We start from the raw sequence: 24,906 nt of genomic DNA on the forward strand, positions 1-24,906 counted from the left end.
GAACCTGTGTGAGCGCTCCTTGGCCCTGGCTCATGGAATACACACGCTTGGAACCACAGTGCTGTGCTGATGTAAGTAAATAGAATGATGTGTCTAATCAGTAAGCTTCAAGACCTTGGCCTCAATACCTCCTTGTTCAATTGGATCCTCGATTTCCTTCCATGCAGACACCAGTCATTTGGGTTTGCCAACGTCTCCCTCACAATCTCTGTCAGCGCAGGTGCACCATAAGGCTGTGTGTTTAGTCCCCTGCTCTACTCACTTTACACCTATGATGGTGTGGCTAAGCACAACTCCTTTTGCCATATTTAAGTTTGCTGATGACAGCACTGTTGTAGGCTGAATCAAAGGTGTTGACGAATCAGGAGGGAGATTGAAAATCTGGCTGAGCGGTGCCAGAACAACAACCTCTCACTCAATGTTAGCAAGACCAAGGAGATGATTATGGATATCAGGAGGAGGTAACCAGAGGTCCATGACCCAGTCCTCATCGGGGTAGTCATAGGTGGAGAGGGATGGTAACTTTAAATTCCTCGGTGTTACCATTTCGGAGGATCTGTCCTGGACCCAGCATGTGAGTGCGATTATGAAGAAAGCACGACAGTGCCTCTACTTTCTTAGCAGGTTGTGAAGATTCAGCACAATGTCTATAACCTCAAAGGTTCAAAGGTTCATTTATTATCAAAGCGTGTATCCATATACAACTCTGAAATTTGTTTTTCTTCAGATAGCCATGAAACAAAGGAAGAACTTAAAAGTTGTTCAGAGAGAAACATCAAACCCATCCCCCCCATACAAAAAAGAACAGCATCCTGATCAACAACCCCCCCCCCCCGCCAAAATCTCCCTCCCCCTGCACAGAGCTAACCAGGAACACTGACCCCCAAAAAACAACCACAAAGAAACTAACAGAACATCAACCCCAAACACCCTCCCCTTGCATAACAAAACGGTAAAGGAACGGGTGATTAAAAAGACACACAATATAAAACTATAACTCTGAATAAAGTAGTCCACAGTCCATAAACGGAATAGTCCAATCCATAATTGCAGAACCACGATACCATCCTCTGATATCACTAACATTCAATGAAAGAGAGGGCACCACTCGAGGCAGAGAGGCCTGCCCGCCTGCGTCAGCGAGCCACACAGTGATGGGCCGCTCACAGACCCCTTATCTGGCAGTGATCAAAAGGCAGGCAGTTGGTGCTGGCATTCTCGCCCACCTTCATTGTCTCAGTCTTCCTCGACGCTTTAATCAGTGATTAATGAACGCTTCAAATGGCGAAATGGAGTTGATCCTCGGCTCGCGCCCTGTCTCGAAATCTCTTCACGTTGAGGCCGACTGAGTACGTTCTCACTTCCTGGAATCCTGTCGGAGCCAAGATCTCCAAACTGTAAATCGCCAGCTTTAACAGTCCCAGAAACACATTTAAGGTGTAAAACAGACATAAAAGAAGTAAAAATGCTATTTTCATTTGCTATCTGAAAGATGTTGACTGAGAGAGCACTGTACACTAGCACCAATCCTGTCTTTAACTAACTTCTATAGATGTGTGGTGGAGAGCATATTGACTGACTGCATCACAGCCTGATATGAAAACACTAATACCATTGAATGGGAAATCCTACAAAAAGTAGTGGATACAGCCCAGTCCATCACAGATAAAACTTCCTCACCATTGAGCCATCTACACTGAGCGATGCAGGAAAGCAGCATCTGTCATCAGGGACCTCCACCAAACAGGTCATGCTTTCTTCTAACAACACACACAAAATGCTGGTGGAACACAGCAAGGCCAGGCAGCATCTATACAATCCACAATCCACCAAACTCATTTCTGCATACCTTGACAACATAGTTCCCACACCCCGCACTTCCCGTTTCTACCTCCTACCCAAGATCCACAAACCTGCCTGTCCAGGTAGACCTATTGTCTCAGCTTGCTCCTGCCCCATCGAACTCATTTCTGCATACCTTGACACTGTCTTATCCCCCCTTGTTCAATCTCTTCCCACCTATATTCGTGACACTTCTCACGCTTTGAATTTTTTCAATGATTTTAAGTTCCCTGGCCCCCACCGCCTTATTTTCACCATGGACATCCAGTCCCTATATACCTCCATCCCCCACCCAGACGGTCTCAAAGCTCTTCGCTTCTTTTTGGATTCCAGACCTAACCAATTCCCCTCTACCACTACTCTCCTCCGTCTAGCGGAATTAGTTCTTACTCTCAATAATTTCCCCTTTGGCTCCTCCCACTTCCTCCAAACCAAGGGTGTAGCCATGGGCACCCGTATGGGTCCCAGTTATGCCTGCCTTTTTGTTGGCTTTGTGGAACAGTCCATGTTCCAAGGATATACGGGTATCCATCCCCCTCTTTTCCTTCGCTACATCGGCGACTGCATTGGCGCTGCCTCCTGCACGCATGCTGAGCTCGTTGACTTCATTAACTTTGCCTCCAACTTTCACCCTGCACTCAAATTTACCTGGTCCATTTCCGACACCTCCCTCCCCTTTCTTGATCTTTCTGTCTCCATCTCTGGAGACGGCTTATCTACTGATATCTACTATAAGCCTACAGACTCTCACAGCTACCTGGACTATTCCTCTTCCCACACTGTCTCTTGCAAAAATGCTATCCCCTTCTCACAATTCCTCCGTCTCTGCCGCATCTGCTCTCAGGATGAGGCTTTTCATTCCAGGACGAAGGAGACAATTTCCTTTTTTAAACAAAGGGACTTTCCTTCTTCCACCATCAACTCTGCTCTCAAACGCATCTCTCCCATTTCCCGCACATCTGCCCTCGCCCCATCCGCCCGCCACCCCACTTGGGATAGGATTCCCCTTGTCCTCACCTACCACCCCACCAGCCTCCAGGTCCAACGTATAATTCTCCATAACTTCCGCCACCTCCAACGGGATCCCACCTCCAAGCACATCTTTCCCTCCCTCCCTCTTTCTGCTTTCCACAGGGATCACTCCCTATGCGACTCCCTTGTCCACTCGTCCCCCCCCATCCCTTCCCACTGATCTCCCTCCTGGCACTTATCCTTGTAAGCGGAACAAGTGCTACACCTGCCCTTACACTTCCTCCCTCATCACCATTCAGGGCCCCAGACAGTCCTTCCAGGTGAGGCGACACTTCACCTGTGAGTCGGCTGGTGTGGTATACTGCGTCCGGTGCTCCTGGTGTGGCCTTTTATATATTGGTGAGCCCGACGCAGACTGGGAGACCGTTTCGCTGAACACCTACGCTCGGTCCGCCAGAGAAAGCAGGATCTCCCAGTGGCCACACATTTTAATTCTACATCCCATTCCCATTCTGATATGTCTATCCATGGCCTCCTCTACTGTCAAAATGAATCCAAACTCAGGTTGGAGGGTCAACACCTTATATACTGGCTGGGTAGCCTCCAACCTGATGGCATGAACATTGACTTCTCTAACTTCCGTTAATGCCCCTCCTCCCCTTCTTAAACCATCCCTGACATATTTAGTTGTTTTTTTTCTCTCTCTCTCTCTCTGCCCATCACTCTGCCTGTTCTCCATCTCCGTCAGGTGCTCCCCCCCTCCTTTCTTTCTCCCAAGGCCTCCCGTCCCATGATCCTTTCCCTTCTCCGGCTCGGTATCACTTTTGCCAATCACCTTTCCAGCTCTTAGCTTCATCCCACCCCCTCCGGTCTTCTCCTATCATTTCGCATTTCCCCCTCCCCAAACTACTTTCAAATCTCTTACTATCTTTCCTTTTGGTTAGTCCTGACAAAAGGTCTCGGCCTGAAACGTTGACAGTGCTTCTCCTTATAGATGCTGCCTGGTCTGCTGTGTTCCACCAGCACTTTGTGTGTGTTGTCTGAATTTCCAGCATCTGCAGATTTCCTCGTGTCATGCTTTCTTCTCACTGCTTCCATCAGAAAGAAAGTACAGAAGCCTCAGGACTCACCACACAAGGTTCAGGAAAATTTCTTACCTTTCAGTCATCAGTCTCCTGAAACAGAGGGGATACTTCACTCAACTTCACTTGCCCCATCACTGAACTGTTCCCATAACCTGTGGACTCACTTTCAGGGACCTCATCTTATGTTCTCGATATCTATTGCTTATTTATTTATTATTGTTATTTCATTTTTTTCTTTCTTTTTGCATTTGCACAGTTCGTTGTATTTTGCACACTAGTTGACTGCCCCGTTGGTGCAGTCTTTTATTGTTTCTGTTCTGGTTTTTAGATTTATTGAGTATGGCCGCAAGAAAATGAATCTCAGGATTGTACATGGCGACATATACAGTATGTACTCTGACAATAAATGAACTTTGAACTTTGAATTTCTACTGTAATCTACAGCTGCACTCAAATTGTGATTCTGCCTGGCAGCACGTTGCTGTTCTTGGAGCTTGCCGACTTTATATGTATATCTCTCTCACTCTCACCTCTCACTCTCACTCTCTCTCTCTCTCTCTCTCTCTGTCCCCCTCCACCCTCTCCCCTCTCCCTCTCTCTCCCCCTCTCTCCCCTCTCCCCCTCTCCCCTCTCCCCTCTCTCCCCCTCTCCCCTCTCTCCCCCTCTCCCCTCTCTCCCCCTCTCCCCTTTCCCCCTCTCTCCCCTCTCCCCCTCTCTCCCCTCTCCCCCTCTCTCCCCCCCTCTCCCCCTCTCTCCCCTCCCCTCTCTCCCCCTCCCCTCTCTCCCCCTCTCTCCTTTCTCTCTCACACCCTCTTGTGAGTGTGAGTTTGCTGCCGATTCTTGAGTCGGGGGAATTTGAAATAAAAGTGGCGCTGCGAGCTGTAACGTCGGAATGGCAGTGGTTTGTCTCCCCTCTCACTGTGAGTGATATCGGTCTCTCTCTTGTCAGAGACAGCGAGAGTCTGAGGAATGTCGGACTGTTGGGATGAACAGTAGTTTTTGATGAACACTTCAACATGGTCTCTCTTTGGGGTTCGCTGTTGCTTGCATGGTGGGTGGTGGAAGTGCTGGTGCTTTATGCCAGGAAAAGTAGGGGGAGGGTTGATGCTGTTTGTGCATGGGAGGGGGACAGGGGGCTTTAGGGTTTGTATGTGTTTCTGTCACTCATTCTTTGGGGGTTTTCTTCTGTTTTGTGGATGTTGCAGAGAGTAAGAATTTCAGGTTGTATACTGTATACATTCTCTAATATTAAATGGAACCATTGAACTATATATTTGTAAATAGTGTCAAAGAGACATAGAAAACTACAGCACAAAAACAGGCCCTTTGGCCCATCCAGTCCATGCTGAACTGTTTTTCTGCCTAATCTGATTAACCGGCACCTGGACCATAGACCTCCACACCTCTCCCATCCATGTATTTATCCAAATCTCTCTTAGAAGTTGAAATCAAATCCGCATCTACGGCTTCTGCTGGTAGCTCATTCCACACTCTCACCACCCTCTGAGTGAAGAAGTTCCCCCACATGTTCCCCTTAAACATTGCATCTTTCACCATTAACCCATGACCTCTATTTCTAGTGTCACCCAACCACAGTGTAAAAGGCCTGCTTGCATTTACCCTGCCGATACCCTAAAGGCTTGTTGCTGTGCTGTGCTGTGATGTTCTATCTCTCTAACATCATGCAATATAACGACCAATCATCTTGCCAGTTAGAAGGAAAACCTTACATATTTTATTCACCATTCCAGTTGTAATCAAATACAAATATGGAGTAAAATAGATTTTTTTTTGTAAGTGATCATCTCAAAATCTCAAAAGCACAAGGAGGGATCCAGGGATAGAGCTTTTGCCTTCATAATGTACACTGTGTAATTTTGTTAACTTCATTTTGGATAGGTTGGCAGAAAAACATCCCAAGGATATGCAGGAATGCTGTTACTATTTAATTACCCCAAAATGGGCAGTTCATCAGTTCTGATTCTGCATTGTCTTGCCTGTCGGGGCCCTGATAAGCCAACTGAGTTGAAGTAGAATTCCTGGTGTCAGTGACATAGCATGTCATTCATGTTCTACTGGTAAAGAACGATGGATGGTTAATTCATAATGTATCGTGAAATTCTGATGATCTGCCATCCGATTGTTCAGAAGTCTGGCTGGTCCAATATCTGTCTCTTTCAGTAGTCACAGGTTGTGAGTTGAGGGGTCCAAAATGTCTGGGGTTTTGGCCTGAGTTGTGGGTCATAACATATTCCTGTGATATTAAACTTGATTCTAGAAGCCCTTTGGATTCTCCTATACCTTGTCTGCTTGAGCAACCTCCTGCCTTCTTTTAGCCCTCCGGATTTCCTTCTTAAGTGTTCTTGTATTTCTTACAATCCTCAAGTATCTCATTGATCCTACCTGCTATGTACCTCCCTCTTAATCAGGGTCTCAATATCTCTAGAAATCCAAGGTTCCAAACTTGTTATCCTTCTGATAGGAACATACAAACTCTGTACTCTCAAAATTTCACTTTTGAAGACCTGTCATTTACCAAGCACACCTTAGCCTGAAAACAACCTGTACCCATCTACACTTGCCAATTCCTTTCTGATACCATCAAGGTTGGCCTTTCTCCAATTTAAAGTCTCAGCTCGAGGACCAGACCTATCCTTCTCCATAATTATACTGATACTATTGGCATTATGATCACCAAATACAAAGTGGTCCCCTACACAAACTTCTGTCATCCACTTTATCACATTTCCTAATAGGAGATCTAGTATCATATTCTCTCTAGTTGGAACTTCTATGTATGGATTAAGGAAACTTTCCTGAAAACTTTTACAAGCTCTATTCCATCGAGCCCTTTTACAGTATGGGAGTCTCAATCAACATGTGGAAAGTTAAAATCACCTACTATCACAACCTTATGTTTCTTGCAACAGTTTGTGATCTCTCTACATATTTACTCCTCTAAATCCCATGGATTGTTGAGTGGTCTATCACACAATCCCATTAACTTCATCTACCCCTTTCTTATTCCTCGGTTCCACCCATATAGCCTCAGTAGGTGAGTTCTCCAGTCTGTCCGGTCTGAGTATTGCCTTGTCTAGTAATGCACCTGTCCCCCCTTTCATCCTTCCTGCTCTATCATGTCTTAGACAATGGAACCCTGGAACAGTGAGCTACCAGTAAAAAAGCAGTAATTTTTGACACTACTGCATGTGGGAAGGCAATGAAGACAGTCCATTATCTGCACTAAGTGTCTATGTTGGTTTTGTTTGGTTGCAGAAAGTCAAAAGAACAAGGCAGCATGCACTGTATGAATTCCTCTATTGATAACTATTAATAAATAATAGTTTTATCATAATATTGGTAGCTTTCTAATTTATGCTGCACTTCATTTAAATGCATAATTTGTTACTTAGTTAAATGTAGTTTGTCTTTTTAAACTATTTCTATGAAACTTTGGCTAATTGGGGCAGCCACTTAATTTGGCCAAAATGTATTGGTCCCAATGTGTCCAAATTAACCATAATCCACTGTATTCAACTTGTTCATTTATTTACTGTCAGCCAATAGTTGTAACCAAAAGGGAAGTTCATTATCTCACCCCAAACTCAGCCCCCAGGTCTCCTCTTTGTCCCATCAATGTGTCCGAAGGAAAGTTTTTCTGAGTTTGAGATTGGTCTGTTTTTCCTATGGGAGATGACAGAGAACCACCTTGATTTATCCCTGGGGCAGTGCAGAACATATTCCACTGGTTGAGATTTTTTTTAAATTTAAAAGTAGCCAGTTTTTAAATAATTATTTATTAATCTGTTTGGTTATTTATTCAGCAATCCAACCCGGTTAAAGACCCTTTTAGCCCAACAAGCCTACTCCTCCCTATTTCACTCATGTGACCAGTTAACCTACTGATCCATACGCTTTTGGAACAAGGGAGAAAACTTGTGCATCGGAGAAAACCTACGTGGTCACGGGGAGAATGTACAAACTCTGCACAGACAGCGGCAGACCTGAACCTCAATTGTTGGCACCTCAATAGCGTCACACCACAATGTCTCTTTAAATTATAGTTTACATTGTAGTGGAGATGGGCATGTCCAAGTTGAAAGTCATGATTGTAAATATTTCTGTATAATGACTATCATTTTGATCAAAATTTATTATGCAACCAATGGTGAAGTCTGTTTGTTTTACCCAGTGCAAGTTTGAGTGGGCAGCATTAATGAATGAATTGACCTCACTTTTCACAGATATTCTGGTCTTGCCTGGAAACATTGTTCCACACACATTAGTCTATTTTTGGTACCTGAGTCTATATCCGTTATTTGTGAACAGTTTATTGAATCACAGGGGATTTCTGTGGATCCTAATCATTTTCCTTGTGTGGCATTCTTCTTTGAATACTTCTGGAGTGATCCTGTGCCTATCAATCTGAGGCAGTTCCCTGTATAATCTTAGAGCATAGACATTAGAACACTACAGACCCTTCAGCCCATGATACTGTGCTGACCTTTTAATCTACTCTAAGATCAATCGAACACTTCCTTCCTACATAGCCCTCCATTTTTCTAACATCCATGTGCTTATCTAAGAGTTTCTTAAATGCTCCTAATGTATCTACCTCCTCAATGAACACAGAGACGAGTACGAGTGTGGTTGGAATCAGTCAAAGTCATGGAACTTATGAATATGCGTGGCTCAGCAAATCACTGAAGGAAACACTTGGGACATTGAAAGCAAGATAAAGGGAGGGCCCAGGGAGATAGTAGGTTCATGGGAGGACAATGGTGAGGTGAATAACCCTAAAAATTTCACCCCTTTTTTTTTGTATCTGGACTGCTTCACCAAACCAATAACTGACTTCAGTGTGACATCCAGAGTCTCATATACTTTTATAAACATTTATACATTAATACTATTGATTAATATGACCCCACAATAATAGAGGGCAGCGTGATTACAGAGCTCATAAAGTGCACATATTATCAGTAGGCTTCCTGATTGTCCAACCACTAGTTTCTAAGGAGAAGGACAGAACTCTTCTGCAACTTACTAACAGCTGGAAATCCAGCCAGGATACAAGATGAAAAATACACAGAAGATCACACATGGGGGTCATAGTTATTTTAACCATCCTGCCAGAAGAACTGATGTTTCAATTTGTCATCACAGGTAAGCACTAGCTTACCTTGTTAAATTGAACAGACCCGTTTCCAGCAAGTTGCTCAGATTTACAATATTAAAAACATGCAATTAATCCCGGGACACAGATGATTGTTACGACCTCTCTACAGATTTATAAATTCTTGTACAGCCGTGATTACACAATGCATTACATTGTACCCACTGGGCCAGTATGTGCTTATGGCTAATTCAGTCTCAGAGTCTGCTTTTAATTCTCCTAAATTTTAAGAAAAAGCAAGCTATCTATTGAAAATTCTGTATTCCTCTTTATCCTGATATTGATGTTCTTAAGGTAAAGGATGACAAACAAATGTTATCGCTGAACACAACAAAAAAAGGAAAGTGCTGAAAACATTTGTCCAAAAATTTACTGTTCCTGTACGCTGATATTGTGTCACCAAAATAAAGGACTTATTATCTTAATCAGGCAGCATCATTTCATTTTGGGTTACTATCTCTTCTACATGATGTCTCCTGTAATTCTATATCCTCTCTTCACTTTCTGTCTTCCTGCCAGTGTTGGCTAGACACCAGCGCACTGTGTGATGTTCCTGTGAAACGTCGTTCCTTCTTCAGGTCATTCCTGAAATGGAAGAATATAATTTATGATAGGAATTACTCTCAGGGCCATGTGAAATAGGATGAGATCAATTAACCCATGGAGTACTGAGCTTACTATCAGCTGTTAGCAGTCAAATATGTTCTGTTTTATACACAGACTTGAAGGTGAAGGCAGATTAGCTGAAAGCTCGTGTAAAACTCCTTGAAAGATATTGCATCTCACGTAAGCATAAAATACTTGGATGTTTAATTTGGGGCAGCAAAGAATTCAGATTTTTAACACAACAGTTTCAACTTTTTCGTTCAATATTATCTTCTATCAAAGTGGATCCTGGGGAGATGGAGCCCATATCATGCTATTAGGATACTTCACAGTTCACTTACCTGTCTTCAAGTTTTGTCAAAGAGTCAGAGTTAACCATTCCAAGATTTGAACCAATATTAGAACTGAAAAGAATGTTTGCAGAGAGCCTCTCAGGATGCACCTGTGTCGTTGGCAGTTTGAGACAGAATTTCTCATGACCTTCCTTTCATTTCACCCTACTTTTAGTGGGAGACTAGAAACTTTCTCCTGTAAGAGATGTCTTCAAACTTTGGTTGGACCGTGGAAGTTTCGAGTGCCCAGCTTGACACTGATGCTAACTTGGGCTTGCTAACTGTTTGTTACTCTGCTATCATCTTATCTTGAATTGACTCAGCTGAGATAAGCTAGAAACTCTGTGAAATACCCAAACTGTGAGTGACGCTAGCTTAGTTTGTTGGCTTTATGTGAAGTCGCAGCATGAAGCGCACCATCACATTGCAAGTCAAAGATCAGCAATGTAAACTGGAGAGAGGGAAAAGCTAAGTAAGAAGGCAAACAGTTGAAGAAAGATTTGGATCATTACATAGTATCACTTTGCCCCAATACATTCAAAATGTTCATGTACAATAGAAAAATGGAAGGCTGTGAAGGAGGGAAGGGTTAAATTGATATTAGAGAATGTTAAAAGTCAGCACAACATCATGGGCCAAAGGGCCTGTGCTGTGCTGTACTGTTGCATGTTCTACAGCATGTTCTATGTAATAACATGTTAAAGGACTATGTGTCTAACATGTCCAAGGGAAATAAGCAGGTAATCATTTGCAAAGCAGCACACACACAAAACACTGGAGGAACTCAGCAGGTCAAGCAGCATCTATGGAAATGAATAAACAGTTGACATTTTGGACTGAGACCCTTCTTCAAGACAGAGAAGGAAGTGGGAAGACACCAGAATAGAAAGGTGGGGGTGGGGGAAGGAGGCTAGTTGGAAGGTGATGGGTGAAGTCATAAAGAATACCTTCTGTCGTCTTTGGTACTGTTGTGGAAGTTTGATGCTCCACCTGAGTCATAAGGATGGACAGACAGGGATTCTGATCTACATAGCCAAAGTGCAGTAATGGCTCAACAATACATTATATGCTAAAGGAGTGGGACTTAAATCCATAAACCCCACATACAGCAAAAAGAACTCTATTGACTCAAAGAAGCTAACAAAATCAACTTCTATTTTGAGTTTGCAATATCTATGGACTTGTTCCAATCCATTACAAACATTGGAATGTTATTTTATTAGAATGCCAGAGCTTCTGTGAAGCAATCAAGAAGCATGGTATTTTGTCAACATATCTCTATTCCAAGAAATATAACATTCTCATGTTAAACTTAGGTCAAAGAAAGTGGACGTTTTATTTTGCTATTTTCTTTTTGTCCTTGTAAGGATGTAGTCTCATGGGCTTTGGCAGTCATTCAGCTCGTCAACCAGTGGCCATTCTGCACAAACAAGACATGGGCCGCATTGACTGGCCAACAAGGATTGACAGCCAAGCTGAATCCTGTCCTCATCTGACATACTCAAAACAACCCTTCCAAGAATGTGAATCCTAGATGGTTTTGTTTCCCATCCGGCTTTGCCATCACATACAGGAGTCAAATGCCACGATCCCATCTGTGTCGCGAACTGAAGTGGCATCACTTTGCGCAGAGCAATGAATAGAATTTGAGGAAGGATATTGTCAACGCCCTTGGGGGTGTATAGTATCCTCCTGATATATGCAAATAAATGCAGGACTCCTACCCACCACTGTCAATCACCTAACAACTTCTGCCTGATGAATGATCAGATAATTTGTTCTTAACACAAAATTCTTTCTTAACTGGCCCAATTGCCATTTAATGCATGCCAACATACTTACTTACATTTTTAAAAAAAATTTTGCAATTGTAATTCTCAGGATTTACTCTGAAAAGTTAAAGAATTATATAATCATAAAATGCTGGATAAATTCAGCAGGTCAGGCAGCATCAACTTCTCTCTCCATAGATGTTGCCTGACCCACTAAGGGCTTTAAGAGTTTCTGGTTTATATTTCAGAAGTCTAGCAACTGCATGCTTCTTTGTTTTTAATTATAAGATTAAACATTTTAAGCAGCAGGAGAACCTCTTTGCTGAGAGTGATTTATTTACTTATTGAGCTACAGTGAGGAGTAGGCCCTTTCAGCACTTTGAGCCACGCCACCCAGCAATCCCACCCACCGGATAACTTCAATGACCAATTAACCAAATATGTCTTTGGACTGTGGGAGGAAACTGGAGCACCCCAGAGAAAGTTCATGTAGTCACAAGGATAATGTACAAACTCCTTACAGGCAGCGGTGGGAATTGAACCTGGGTCACCTGTACTGTAAAGCGTTGTGCTAACCACTATGCTACCATGCTGCCACCTCAATGTACTCGTCAATATCCCTTCCAAATGCCTTCAGATAAGAACATTCTGAAGCAAAATTAACTTGTTGAATATAAACATCATTGGCTGGGATTTTTTTTTTGCCCTGGTTGTCCATGGGAATGTGATTAGCTGAACTGCTGCAATCTGTGTAGTGAAACATCTTCCCACCATAACCAGTTAATCCTCACACTAGGAGATCAAACTGTAGCAGTTCAACCCAGAAAAGTGTGAAGTGATTCACTTTGGAAGGTCAAATTTGAAGGTAGACTTTGTGGTTAATGATAGGATTCTCAACAGTGTGGAGGGACAGAGGGAACTTGGGGTCCACGTCCATAGGTTCCTCAAAGTCGCCACACAACTAGATAGGGTTGTTAAGAAGGCGTATGATATGTTGGCCTTCTTTAGTTGGGGCACTGACTTCATGAACCATGGGGTGATGTTGCAACTCTATAAAACCCTGGTTAGACCACGCTTGTAGTATTGTGTTCTGTTCTGGTCACATATAGGAAGGATGCAGAAGTTTTAGAGAGGGTGCAGAGAAGATATACCAGAACACTGCCTGGATTGGAGAACCTTTCTTATGAGGATATGTTGGGTGAGCTAGGGCTTTTCTCATTGGAGTGAAGGAGGATGAGAAGTGACTTGATAGGGGTATATAAGATGAGAAGAGGCATGCATCAAGTGGTTAGCCAGAGACTTTTTCCCAGGGTGGAAGTAGATAATATGAGTGAGGCATAACTTTAAGGTTAATGGAGGAAAGAACAGGTATGTCAGAGGTATGGGTGTGTGGAACACCCTCCCAGGGGTGATAGTGGAGGCAGATACGTTAGGGACTTTTAAGAAACTCTTATATAGGCACATGGATGATAAAAAAAAAATGGATGGCTATTTGTGATGGAAGGTTTAGATTGATCTTAAGAGCAGATTAAATGCTCAACACAACACTGTGGACTGAAGGGCCTGTACTGTGCTGTAATGTTCTATGTCTATGCCAAGTAACAGCAATCACTGCACATGGTGTCCAACACTGTTACTGACAGGAAGCTATTTAAACAAAATTTATTACTTGTACTGAAGAGGTGGTTATTAAAAATGAAGGCCTTAAAATGTTGAAGTGATGCAATGCATTTGAAAAATCTCATGATAGTACACTGTAGAGTGATGTAGATTTCATGGCAGTGCATCCCATATCACTTGTAGTCAATGGACTACACTTTCTTTAACTCTGTTGTCAGGACAATAAGCATTGGCTGGACAAGGTCCAGGAAGAAAATCTTTGTAACAGGATTTTTGTTTCAATTTAATGAAAGGAAAATTCTAGGGGCTTCTTAAATGGTCACGTTGTCCTCTTGGGCTAATTTTCTGTGAGCCGTCTTGCCGATATTTACCATCCAGGCAAAAATCTATATCATTCCTCTTCACTCAGAGGATGTTCTCCTTGGCAATTGTGTATGGAAAATTACATTAAACAATCTTGAATCTTGAATCTTGGTGCAAGTGTGGAACGAGCTGCCAGTGGAAGTGGTGGATGCAGGTTTGATTTCAACAGCTACGAGAAATTTGGATAAGTACATGGGTGGGAGGGGAATGGAAGGCTATGGTCCAGGTGTGCATCAGTGGGACGAACTCTTCAACATGGACTAGATGATCCAAAGGGTCTGCGTCTGAGCTGTTTCTGCTCTGTGCTCTATGACTCTATCTGTTCCTTGCAAAGAGGGACTGAATGACTTTCCTATCCTCCATCTTCCTACGAGTATCTTTCTTCATTGTCTTCTGCACCTGGTGAATTGTATTGATTGATCTGTTTGCTGGGGGGAGAAGGCAGAGGGGTTTCTTAAAATAATCAGCGACACTAGTGGGAACCTTGGAGAATGGTGGACTAACTTTACTCTCACTTAAATGGAGAGGGGAACTGGAGTTTAGATGGTGTTTTACCATCAGAGATCACGTCTATTTGAAGCATGACGGAGAAGAGGATTAACGGTGTAGTAAATGAGTAAGCCACACATCAACACACACACTGCACCATTGTGACATTGTTATTGAAGGGATCTCATAGCAGACTTCCTTATATCCTAATTTTGCCAAGATATGAGCCAGAACAGGATGTTAGGGCCAGTTTTGGTCTGGTTGGTCTGCCTGTATTTATTCTGATGTTTAACAGTAGTTTCTAGTTAGAGAGTGCTCTGTACACATATTTAACATAAAAATATAGATTGTATTTATTCATTGTTAGGTGAAAATGGATTTCAGAGCCAGTGTTTTGGGATTATTTGATCGAATGCAATCCCTTTCAATCATCTGTCTGATTGTCTAGTGACTTCAAGGAAAAGACCAGAATCTATACATACTGATGCAATTACAATTATAGCAGCTATATTTCATTATGAGTTTGAGAAGAATCGGTAGGTCAACAAAGCCACTCACAAATTTTCTATAGATGTATCAGAGAGAGCATTTTAACTGGTTGGATCAGTGTCTGGTATGGAGGGGCCACTGCACAAGATCAGAAAGAAACTGCTGAAAGTTGTAAACACAGCCAGTTCCATCATGGGCACTAGCCTCCCCAGCATCAAGGACACCTTCAAAAGGTGATGTCTCAAAGAAGCGGTATCCATCGCTAAGGTCCCCCATCACTCAGGACAAGCCCTCTTCTCATTGCTACCATAATGGAGGAGGTACAGGAGCCCAAAAACACACGCTCAACATTCAGGAACAGCTTCTTCCCCTCCGCCAGCAGATTTCTGAATGGACAATGAACTTAAGTATTTGTATCTTTCTATTTTTGCACTATTTATTTATTTTTTATATATACTTATTGTAATTTATAGCTTTTATTACTATGTATTGCACTGTACTGCTGCTGCTGAACAAGAAATTTCACAACGTATGTGATGCACCATCAATAACTCTCGGAGAAGGGAGGTGAACAATAGGCTTTTATTAGCAGCAAAAGTGACCACAACATCTTGGAGACTGAGGGAGAAGCAGTGCCTCCAACCGCCTTATACAGGGGTCTGTGGGAGGAGCCACTGGAGCAGTCAGCAGAGGGGCGTGTCCAGACAGGTATACACAAAGTTTACCACAGTATGCTGGTAATATTAAACCTGATTCTGATTCTAATTCTGAAAGTGGAATGATAGATCTTAATTTAGTAGTTCTTTAGCTTTAATTCAGACATTTATTGGCCCATGCCTCTTCAGAATAGTTAGGTAACTTTCTTGAAGAGCTAAGGAGGGAATGAGGTATTGATTGACCTACTTCTGTATTGCATAATTCTATGTAATTATGTATGTGTCCCATGTGATGTTCATCGTGATACCAGCATTTATTATCTGTCCCTAATTCAGAATCTGAATCAAAATCAGGTTTATTATTAAATGATCAGAGTCAGCCATAGATGTGCCAGCTGTCTATCTGATACGCAAGCCCAGGGCAGTATGACATGGAGAGCAAGCTGCCACCTGCCTCTCCACGCAGCTGATAAATCCAAAGGAACCTGCAGCATCACAGGAGTGGCCAGTCAGTGTTGGACTCAACATGGGGCTGCCTTAGCGACTCCAGCTCTGGAGTTTTCCCTTGGGGTTTACTCTCAAAACCTTACCCATGAGAGGGAATGGCCGCGGGCAGTGGAGCTTCGAGATCAGAGTTTTGCTTCTCCCAGATGAGCTGTCAACTAGGGCTGACAAAAACCACCTGCTCAAAGCAACATGCTTTAAGGCACCAGTAACCTGTGTTTGCCCTTCTCCTATCAGTAGAAAGAGTTCCTCCGAGCGTACTAGCTAAGCCACATTTGAAAGCCAGGATTTGGTTGTCAGAGGCTATTTGAGGTGCACACCATTGGAAGTATTTAATAGGTAGTGGGAGCTTATAACCACTACCATCCCCAGCTACATGCGTATAAATAATTAAATAGGGGGTGCAAAATGGAAAGAAAAAGTAATGAGGTTAGTCTTCGTGGGTTCATTGTCCATTTGACCCTGAGCTGAGGAAGCTAGATCAGTGAGTCAGTGGAATTCAGTGCCACGGACAGTTGTGGAGGCTAAGTCACAGGGTATATTTAATGCAGAGGTTGTAGGTTCTTGATTAGTAACACATCAAAAGTTCAATAGTTCCACTTAATATATACGATATAGAACCTGAAATTCTTACTCTCTACAGAATCTGACAGAAAAAAACCTCAAAGAATGAGAAAACATAAGAAGGCCAAATTCCCCTACCCCACTCGACACACATGCAGCAGAAAGCAGCATCAATAACTCCCCTTCCCCTCCCCCTGCATACTCCAACATAAAGTATCAGCATTCTCACCACTCACTATGCCAGTAATAGCAAAGCCCCCACCTCAAAGAGAGATCATGATCTACAGTCCATCAAAAACTAACTGTTGAATCCAACATCTCGACATCCCCCACAGGCTCTCTCTGTCTCACTGGCAAGGGAAAGACGGATACCGGGAGAAAACAGGAGAAAGGGGTTGAGAGGGATAATAAATCAGCCATGACGGAATGACGAAGCAAACTCAATGTTATTGGACATTTTGACACTTGATGGCCTAACTCTATTCTTATGTCTTGAGGCCTTTTGGCTAGGAGTCACATAAAGGCCAGATCAGGCAAGGCCAGCAAATTTCCTTTTTTAAAGAATATGAGTGAATCAGATGTGATGTTACAATGATGGCTATTGTTACTGTTAAAGACTGCCATCAGGGAGGGGAAAAGGAGCCTGAGGACCCGGACTCATTGATTCAGGAACAGCTTCTTCCCCTCTGCCATCACATTTCTGAATGGACATTGAACCCATGAACACATGATTCCTTTCTCGTTGCACAGTTTACTTTTGTTTGTTACTTATCGAGATATCACATTCTACAGGGGTTGTATTGAGAGTATCCTGAGCAGCCCGCATCACTGCCTGGTTCGGAAATTGCACCATCTCAGATTGCAAGACCCTGCAGCGGATAGTGAGGTCAGCTGAGAAGATCATCGGGGTCTCTCTTCCCGCCATTACGAACATTTACACTACACGCTGCATCCGCAAAGCAAACAGCATAATGAACGACCCCCACGCACCCCTCATACAAACTCTTCTCCCTCCTGCCATCTGGGAAAAGGCTCTGAAGCATTCGGGCTCTCACAACCAGACTATGTAACAGTTTCTTCCCCCAAGCTATCAGACTCCTCAATACCCAGAGCCTGGACTGACACCTTACTGCCCTATTGTCTTGTTTATTATTTATTGTAATGCCTGCACTGTTTTTGTGCACTTTATGCAGTCCTGGGTAGGTCTGTAGTCTGGTGCAGTTTTTTTCTGTGTTGTTTTTTACGTAGTTCAGTCTAGTTTTTGTACTGTGTCATGTAACACCATGGTCTTGAAAAAAACGTCTCATTTTTACTATGTACTGTACCAGCAGTTATGGTTGAAATGACAATAAAAGTGACTTGACTTGATACAGTATGGAATACGCCTTTCTGGCCTTTCGAGCCATGCAATCCAGCATTCCCCCAATTTAATCCTACCCTAATCATGGGACAATTTACAATGGCCAATTAACTTATCACCTGGTATGTCTTTGGACTGTGGAGGAAACTGAAGCACCTGGAGGAAACCAGGTGGTCATGGGGAGAACGTACAAACTCCTTACAGGCAGTGCTGGGAATTGAACCCATGCCCCTCCCTGGTACTGTAAAATGTTCTGCTAACCACAAAGCTACCGTGCCATACCTACACTACTTATATTGTAGTTTAGGGTAATTTTATGTCTTTGTGCTATACTACTTCAGCAAAACAACAAATTTCACATTATATAAGGCAGTGATAATAAACCTGATTCTGATTCTGATCCTTCATTCCAAATTCCAGATTTATTTGCTGATTTGAATTTATATATTCCTAGTGCTTAGAGCGGATGCTGGTCAAGAACTGGCACTGGGAGTCCCACTGCTACAACCAGCTATAACCCCACTGTATTAATTCAGGATGAACTGTCGCAGCTAAAGTTAATGCAGTTATAAGATGGGGTCAATGTGTAACCGTCTGAAATTTCTAGCATGATTTGCTGGGTGTTGGCACTGCATTGAGTCAGACTATGGTGTTAAAGGCCAAGAAGGATGCAAATTGCACTTAGGCAATAGGTTGAGATTTTTCACCCTTTATTAATTAAGGAGGTCTAGAGGATTGTGAACTGGTAATGTTATCCTGTCAAGACTCATTTTCTGTGCTGCGTGATCTATCCAACCCGCACACATTCTGGCCTCTTACATCTCTCCAGATTACCACTGACTTGCCCAAAGGCAGCTGCGCTGGCAGGTCATCTGGGACTTCCCTTCCTCAGCCTTTATCACCTTCTTAATGCGGCTTCAGAGATTTGCAATTTTGGATTACTTGTCCCAGTATCCAAAAAAGTTTTTGTGGCCGACAGTCAAAGTAAGAGAAGCACTTCACCCAGTCAGCTGGAAGTTTTCCCTAAACCATCAGTATTCTGAAAAGGAACCCAGAAGTTACACTGACACTGCCATTTGCAGAAAGGGCAGATGGGATGAAGGAGAGGTGGAAGTGATAGATAGCAAAAAAATAGCAACTAATTCTTCAACACTAAGTTTTGAATGAATGAAACCTCCCACTTGCAATGTTAAATTTTCAGACCCAGAATTGTTACTTGGCATTTAATGATCTCTGACAAACTGTTTAAAATTAATTGGTGGAGACAGGGTAGCATGGCTGTTAGTGTAACACTATTACAGTGCCAACAACCCGAGTTCAATTCCCGCCGCTGTCTGTAACGAGTTTGTGTATTCTCCCCTGAACAGCGTGGGGCTTCCTCCAAGGTGCTCGTGCTTCCACCCACATTCTAAAAGATGTTCGGGTCAATACATTAATTGGTCAACACACACAAAGAGCTGGTGGAACGCAGCAGGCCAGGCAGCATCTATAGATGAAGAAGTACAGTCGACGTTTCGGGTCAAGACCCTTCATCAGGACTAACTGAAAGAAAAGATTAATTGATCACGTGTAATTGGGTGGAGCAGGTTCATTGAAATAGAAAGGCCTGTTACTGAGCTATATCTCTAACTAGATGAAATTAGTCCTGTCCAGCTCTCACCTTGTTGGCATTTTAATGGGCAAAAATGAATAGGTCCCCCAAGTCCACACTGAGCTGAACTTAGAGAGGACATCTTGGAGGGCTTATCTAATGAGTAAGGTGAATAGAAACTCAGGATATGAAAGGTACAGTCACTATGATGGTGTATTTCTATGGGCCCTCTTAGTAGACAACAGGAGTTGGAGGAATGCAGACTATGGACAAGTGTAAAAACAATTGTGTTGTCATAGTGGGGTGATTTTAACTTCTCTAGTATTGACTGGGACTCCTTTAGTGTCAGGGGATTAGATGGGGCAGGATTTCTGAGGTACATTCAAGGTTATTTTTAACAATATGTACATAGTCCAATTAGGGATGGGGCCATATGAGAGCTGGCCAGCAGATTGAAGTTTCAGTGGGGAAGCATTTTATGAATAGAGATCATAATTCTGTAAACTTAAGATAGTTATGGATCAGAATAAGACTAGTAAAAATATCAATAAGATTGAAAGAGTACAGAGAACATGTAAAACTATGATGCCAGGCCTTGAGGACCTGAGTTATAGGGAAAGGTTGAATAGGCTGGTTGAGACTAGAGCTGGTGTTAATAAGTTGGAGGGTGAAAAGTGAAGTAATTAGGTGAAACCTGAGGGGGAATTTCTTCACTCAGAGGGTGGTTGAGTGTGAAACAATCTGCTAGTGGAAGTGGTGGATAGGGGCTTGATTGCAAAATTTAAGAGAAGTTTGGATAAATACATGGATGGGAGGGGTATGGTGGGCCTTGGTCCAGGTGCTCGTCGATAGGAATAGGCAGAATAACTATTTGGCCTGAAAGAGCTGTTTCTGTGCTTTGTGACTCTATAGTCCCTTGAATGAAAGTGCTAAAATTAGTGCTATTAGGCAGGAGCTGGGGAGGCAGACAGACAGAGCAGTTTGTGGGTGAATCTACATCTGAGATATAGGAATATTTTAAACACCTCCCGGTTAGAGTTCAGGACCAGCATATTCTGAAAGTTTTCAACAGGTGCATTTAATCTCAGAGAAATGTATAAAATATACATCCTGAAATTCTCTTTCTTCGCAGACACCCAGAAAAACAGAAGAGTACCCCAAAAAATGAATGACTGTAAAAATGTTAGAACCCTGAAGCACCCCCCCCAACTCCCCCTCCCACGCACAAGCAGAAGCAAGGCAACAATGCCCTCCCCACCATCAAACAAGCACTAGCACCCTCCACTGAGCACTCAAGTGTGCAGCAAAGCATCAATAAGACACAGGCTTACAGTACCCCAAAAACTAATCATTCACCCGATAATTTGACGTACCATAGCTCTCTCTCTCTCCCTAATATGGGACAAAGAGGTGTCCCCCATTTCACAGCGAGTGGAGAGATATAACAAACACCTCACTGGTTTACGATGTTACAAGTCTGTTCTGTATGAAAGATAAGGGGCCTTTGGTGAGAAGGTACTGCAAAAATTTAAGTGAAAAGAGAATGAAGCAGGAGAGAACTTAATTAGGATTCTGGAGGGCTTGTCAAAAGATACAGCAGGAAATTGGGGTGGAGAATTGGCAATTCTGGACAAGCATGAGGAGTTACATTTTGGAAGTCTAAGAGGAACTTAGACACTAAGTGACAGGATGCTGAGGAGCATCCTGAGGGATGCACAGAGGGATTTTGGGGATACAAATCTATGTCTCTCTGCAAGTAGCAACACAAGTAGACACAAATATGTTGTTGAAGGAATTGAGTGCAAAATTCAGGAAGTCATGTGCAGCTGCAAAAGCTTCATTTAGACCACATTGGAAGGTTGCGGGCATTTCTGGCCACCACAACTTAGGAAGGATGTTGAGGCTTTGGAGAGGCTGTAGAAAGAGGATGTTGCCGGGGTTGGAGAGTAAGGGGAGGTCGGATAAACTTTAAGATCTGTTCCTGTGCTGTTCTATGTTCTGATCACTTCACTCAATCTCATGTGTAGAATTTTCGTTTTAAATGCCTCATTGAACCCTGTTTTGGGAAAAGTCGGACAAACGTAGGTTGTTCTCACTGAAACTTCGGGGGCTGAGGGGAGACCTGAAAGATGTATATAAAATCATGAGAGGGTAGACAGCCAAGATCATTTTCCCAGGGTGCAAATGTTAAATACTGGAGGGCATCAGTTAAAGCCGACAGGGTTTAAAGTTTAAAGGAGATATGTAAAGCCAGCTTTTTTTTTAAATGCAGAGAATGGGTAGGTGCCTGGAACGTACTGCTAGAGGAGGGGTAGAGAAGATATTGATAGCAATGTTTAACAGGCATCTAGACAGACACATGAACTGTCAGGGAATTGAAGAATACAAAGCATGTGCAAGCAGATGAGATTAGTTCAGGCTGGCATCATGGTTGGCACAGACATAGCGGGCTCCAGGACCTGTTCCTGCACTGTACTGTTTTACATTCCATCTTCATTGTAAGTCAGTTGCTGAGGACTGAGAAGGAGCAAGATATTTTCTGATATCAACAAATTGGATTCTGTATTTATCTGGGTGTAGAGTCCAATGTTTTCGGAGTCTGCCACTATTCTATGAGTGCACACTGTTATTTTCATAAAATCTACACCTTGATCTGTTTCTGTGGGTTAGTATGATACTTAATAATCCTAATCAATGCCTTGAGTAAAAACTTGGCTATGGAGCATTACACAAAGGCAAAATTACTGTTACTGTCCTTGTGAGCGTGACCCATCTTACTCAAGCTCTGGAGCTACCTAGCAGCTTGAAGTGAGATTCAAATGTCGAGTGCTCTCCTTACAGCTGTCTAGCACTGAAGCCATCCCGTCCTCCAAGTGATTGATAACACGGCTCTGTAAAAACGTAGCTCTGTGAAACAGAGAGAATTCACCCTCAAACAAAACCCAGAAGTAACACAGCTTTTGAACCAAATTCAGCAAGATGCACAAGTCACCGCTGCTTCACCTGGAAGGAGGAGTTGAATCATGGGTGGAGGAAGGCAATAAAAGAGCAGTAACTGCGTCTCCGGTGATTGAACGGGTAGAACAGTAGGGTATTGATGGAAGAAATCTGGAAACTTTGGGAAGAATCATTTCAGATTGCCTAGGAGAAGGGCATTTAGTCTTATCGTCACGTTAGAGGTGTCAAGCATCATGGAGGATGAGTCATTGGGCTCAAAAGCTGGTAGGATGGCAGGTGTAATAGAAGTAGTTGAGATTGTAGTCAATTAATGTGAAATCCATGCAGCGACCCTACTCCCCAATCTTAACTGGACTCGTGTCTCTCTGGGCCACCTTGTTCAATCAAACCTACAGTACGCGGTAGCTCCCGGACAACAGTAACGCACCCCCCCCCATGTTAAAAGCAGCCGTGACCTGGCAACCTGCACTCTGCAATATGAAGCTAGGGAACTGGCATTTCAGGACCCCCCATGAATGACCCCAGCAGCAATAGCCCTGAATGTCACATTGCGATCCTCACCGGCCGCACACAGCGAGTGGATCCAGAGGGACTGCCCCAGATGAAAGTGGAAGGGAAACCGCAGCTGAACAGAAAGAGAAGACATAACAGAAGCACTGGCAAAGAAAGTGTCCTCACCAGAACAGATGTACAGAGACAGGAGAAACTGGGAGGATTGAATGGTAACCTTGTATTAATGGTAAACAGACAAATTGGAATTTTGTGTAGTGGTGGAAATATCAGTCAAATTGAAACTAATAAATCAAATTCTTAACGAAAAATATTTTTAAATTTTTGCTTAAAAAGGAAAAGATAGTAACATTCCTGGCGTTGAAGCTGCGTTATTGTTATTCTTTAACATTACGTCGTTGCTTATAACACGTTTTCTTCCCCCCCCCCCCTCCCGTCTGTCTCTTCACATGAAACAGCTGCAGTCAATGTATCCTCAGGAGCTGCTCACAAACCAGCTATTAAAAAGTTTTCTGGAACAGATGTCCACCCGAGTGCTGGGGAATGTGCCAAAAGTTTCGTGTGACTGAATGTTTCTTCCCCAAATCGCGTGCCTTTCCTCTGCCCTCTGCCCCGAGTGGCGCCAGCGCTGCTTCCCACACCAGCAGCTGAACATCTGGAGTCTGGGGCTGCACACAACACCAAACACTCCCGAAAACCATCCCCTCCATTCATTCATTCCACAAACAACACGGTGGCAAGATCAGCGTGTGATTTATTAGACAATATTGCAGCTGGAACATTCAAGAATGCCGAGGGAAGTTCAGATGAAGTTAAAAAACTCCTATTGTCATAAAGTGGCAACGAAAGCTTGAATCACTTTAAGTTAATCGCCTCACAAGTTATTTTTGAAAAAAAAGGTATTTAACGCAGACTGCGTACTTACTTGACGATATTATCAATGTTTAGCTTTATGTTTGGAATCAAAGGAAGTGAATCATTAAGTGTCAACAGAATAAAAGTTGATTAACACCCAGATTTTCGTGAGTAAATATTTATTGAACCGATCGTATCGGTTAAACTTCCCTCAACTTTCACACCCCCAGTCTCTTCAACCCCTCCGCCGCCCGCGCACACACACAGGCACTCACTGTACACAACACTCAAACACACACACATACACATACAGTAACACACACACACCTCAAAACACACACACATACACATACAGTAACACACAGACACACACACACACACACACCCAAACACACACACATACAGTAACACAGACAACACACACACCCCACACACACTCCAAACACACACATACAGTAACACAAACACACACTCAAACACACAAGCGATACACAAACTCAAGCACAGACATACATACACACATAAACAAACACACCCCACACGCGACCACATAGACACACACACATACAGACAGATACACACACAAACAATCACATATATACACGCGCACACACAAGGCACTCACTGTACACACACTCAAACACACACACATACACATACAGTAACCACACACACACACACTCAAACACACACACATACACATACAGTAACACAAGACACACCACACACACACACACACACACTCAAACACACACGGATACACAAACTCAAGCACAGACATACATACACACATAAACAAACACACCACACGCGACCACATAGACACACACACATACAGACAGATACACACACACCCCACCCACCCACAAACAATCACATATATACACCGCGCGACACACACACACACACCACACACACACACCACACACACACACACACACACACACACACACGCACACGTACTCACCGCCCACTTACACATACAGAGACATTGACAGACACACACACACACATACACATAGTCTAAACACACTTGTGCGCGCACAACACACACACACACACACACACACACACACACACACACACACACACACACACACACACACACACCACACACACACACACACACTCCCAGCACCCATCCACTCCAATTTTTCTCGAG

The 24,906-nt window shown here is 43.2% G+C and overlaps 1 protein-coding gene across 1 annotated transcript in view; it reads right to left on the reverse strand.

The window, feature by feature from the left end:
- Positions 1-1,277: 1,277 nt before the first annotated feature.
- Positions 1,278-24,906, reverse strand: part of atoh8 (atonal bHLH transcription factor 8) — a 27,276-nt gene continuing 3,647 nt past the window's right edge. Inside the window, exon 2 of the mRNA XM_073041894.1 lies at positions 1,278-1,409. Coding sequence (XP_072897995.1) covers positions 1,278-1,409 — 132 coding nt within the window. The remainder of the gene's footprint in view (positions 1,410-24,906) is intronic.

Source organism: Hemitrygon akajei, chromosome 4, assembly GCF_048418815.1.
Source record: "Hemitrygon akajei chromosome 4, sHemAka1.3, whole genome shotgun sequence".
NCBI lineage: Eukaryota > Metazoa > Chordata > Chondrichthyes > Myliobatiformes > Dasyatidae > Hemitrygon > Hemitrygon akajei.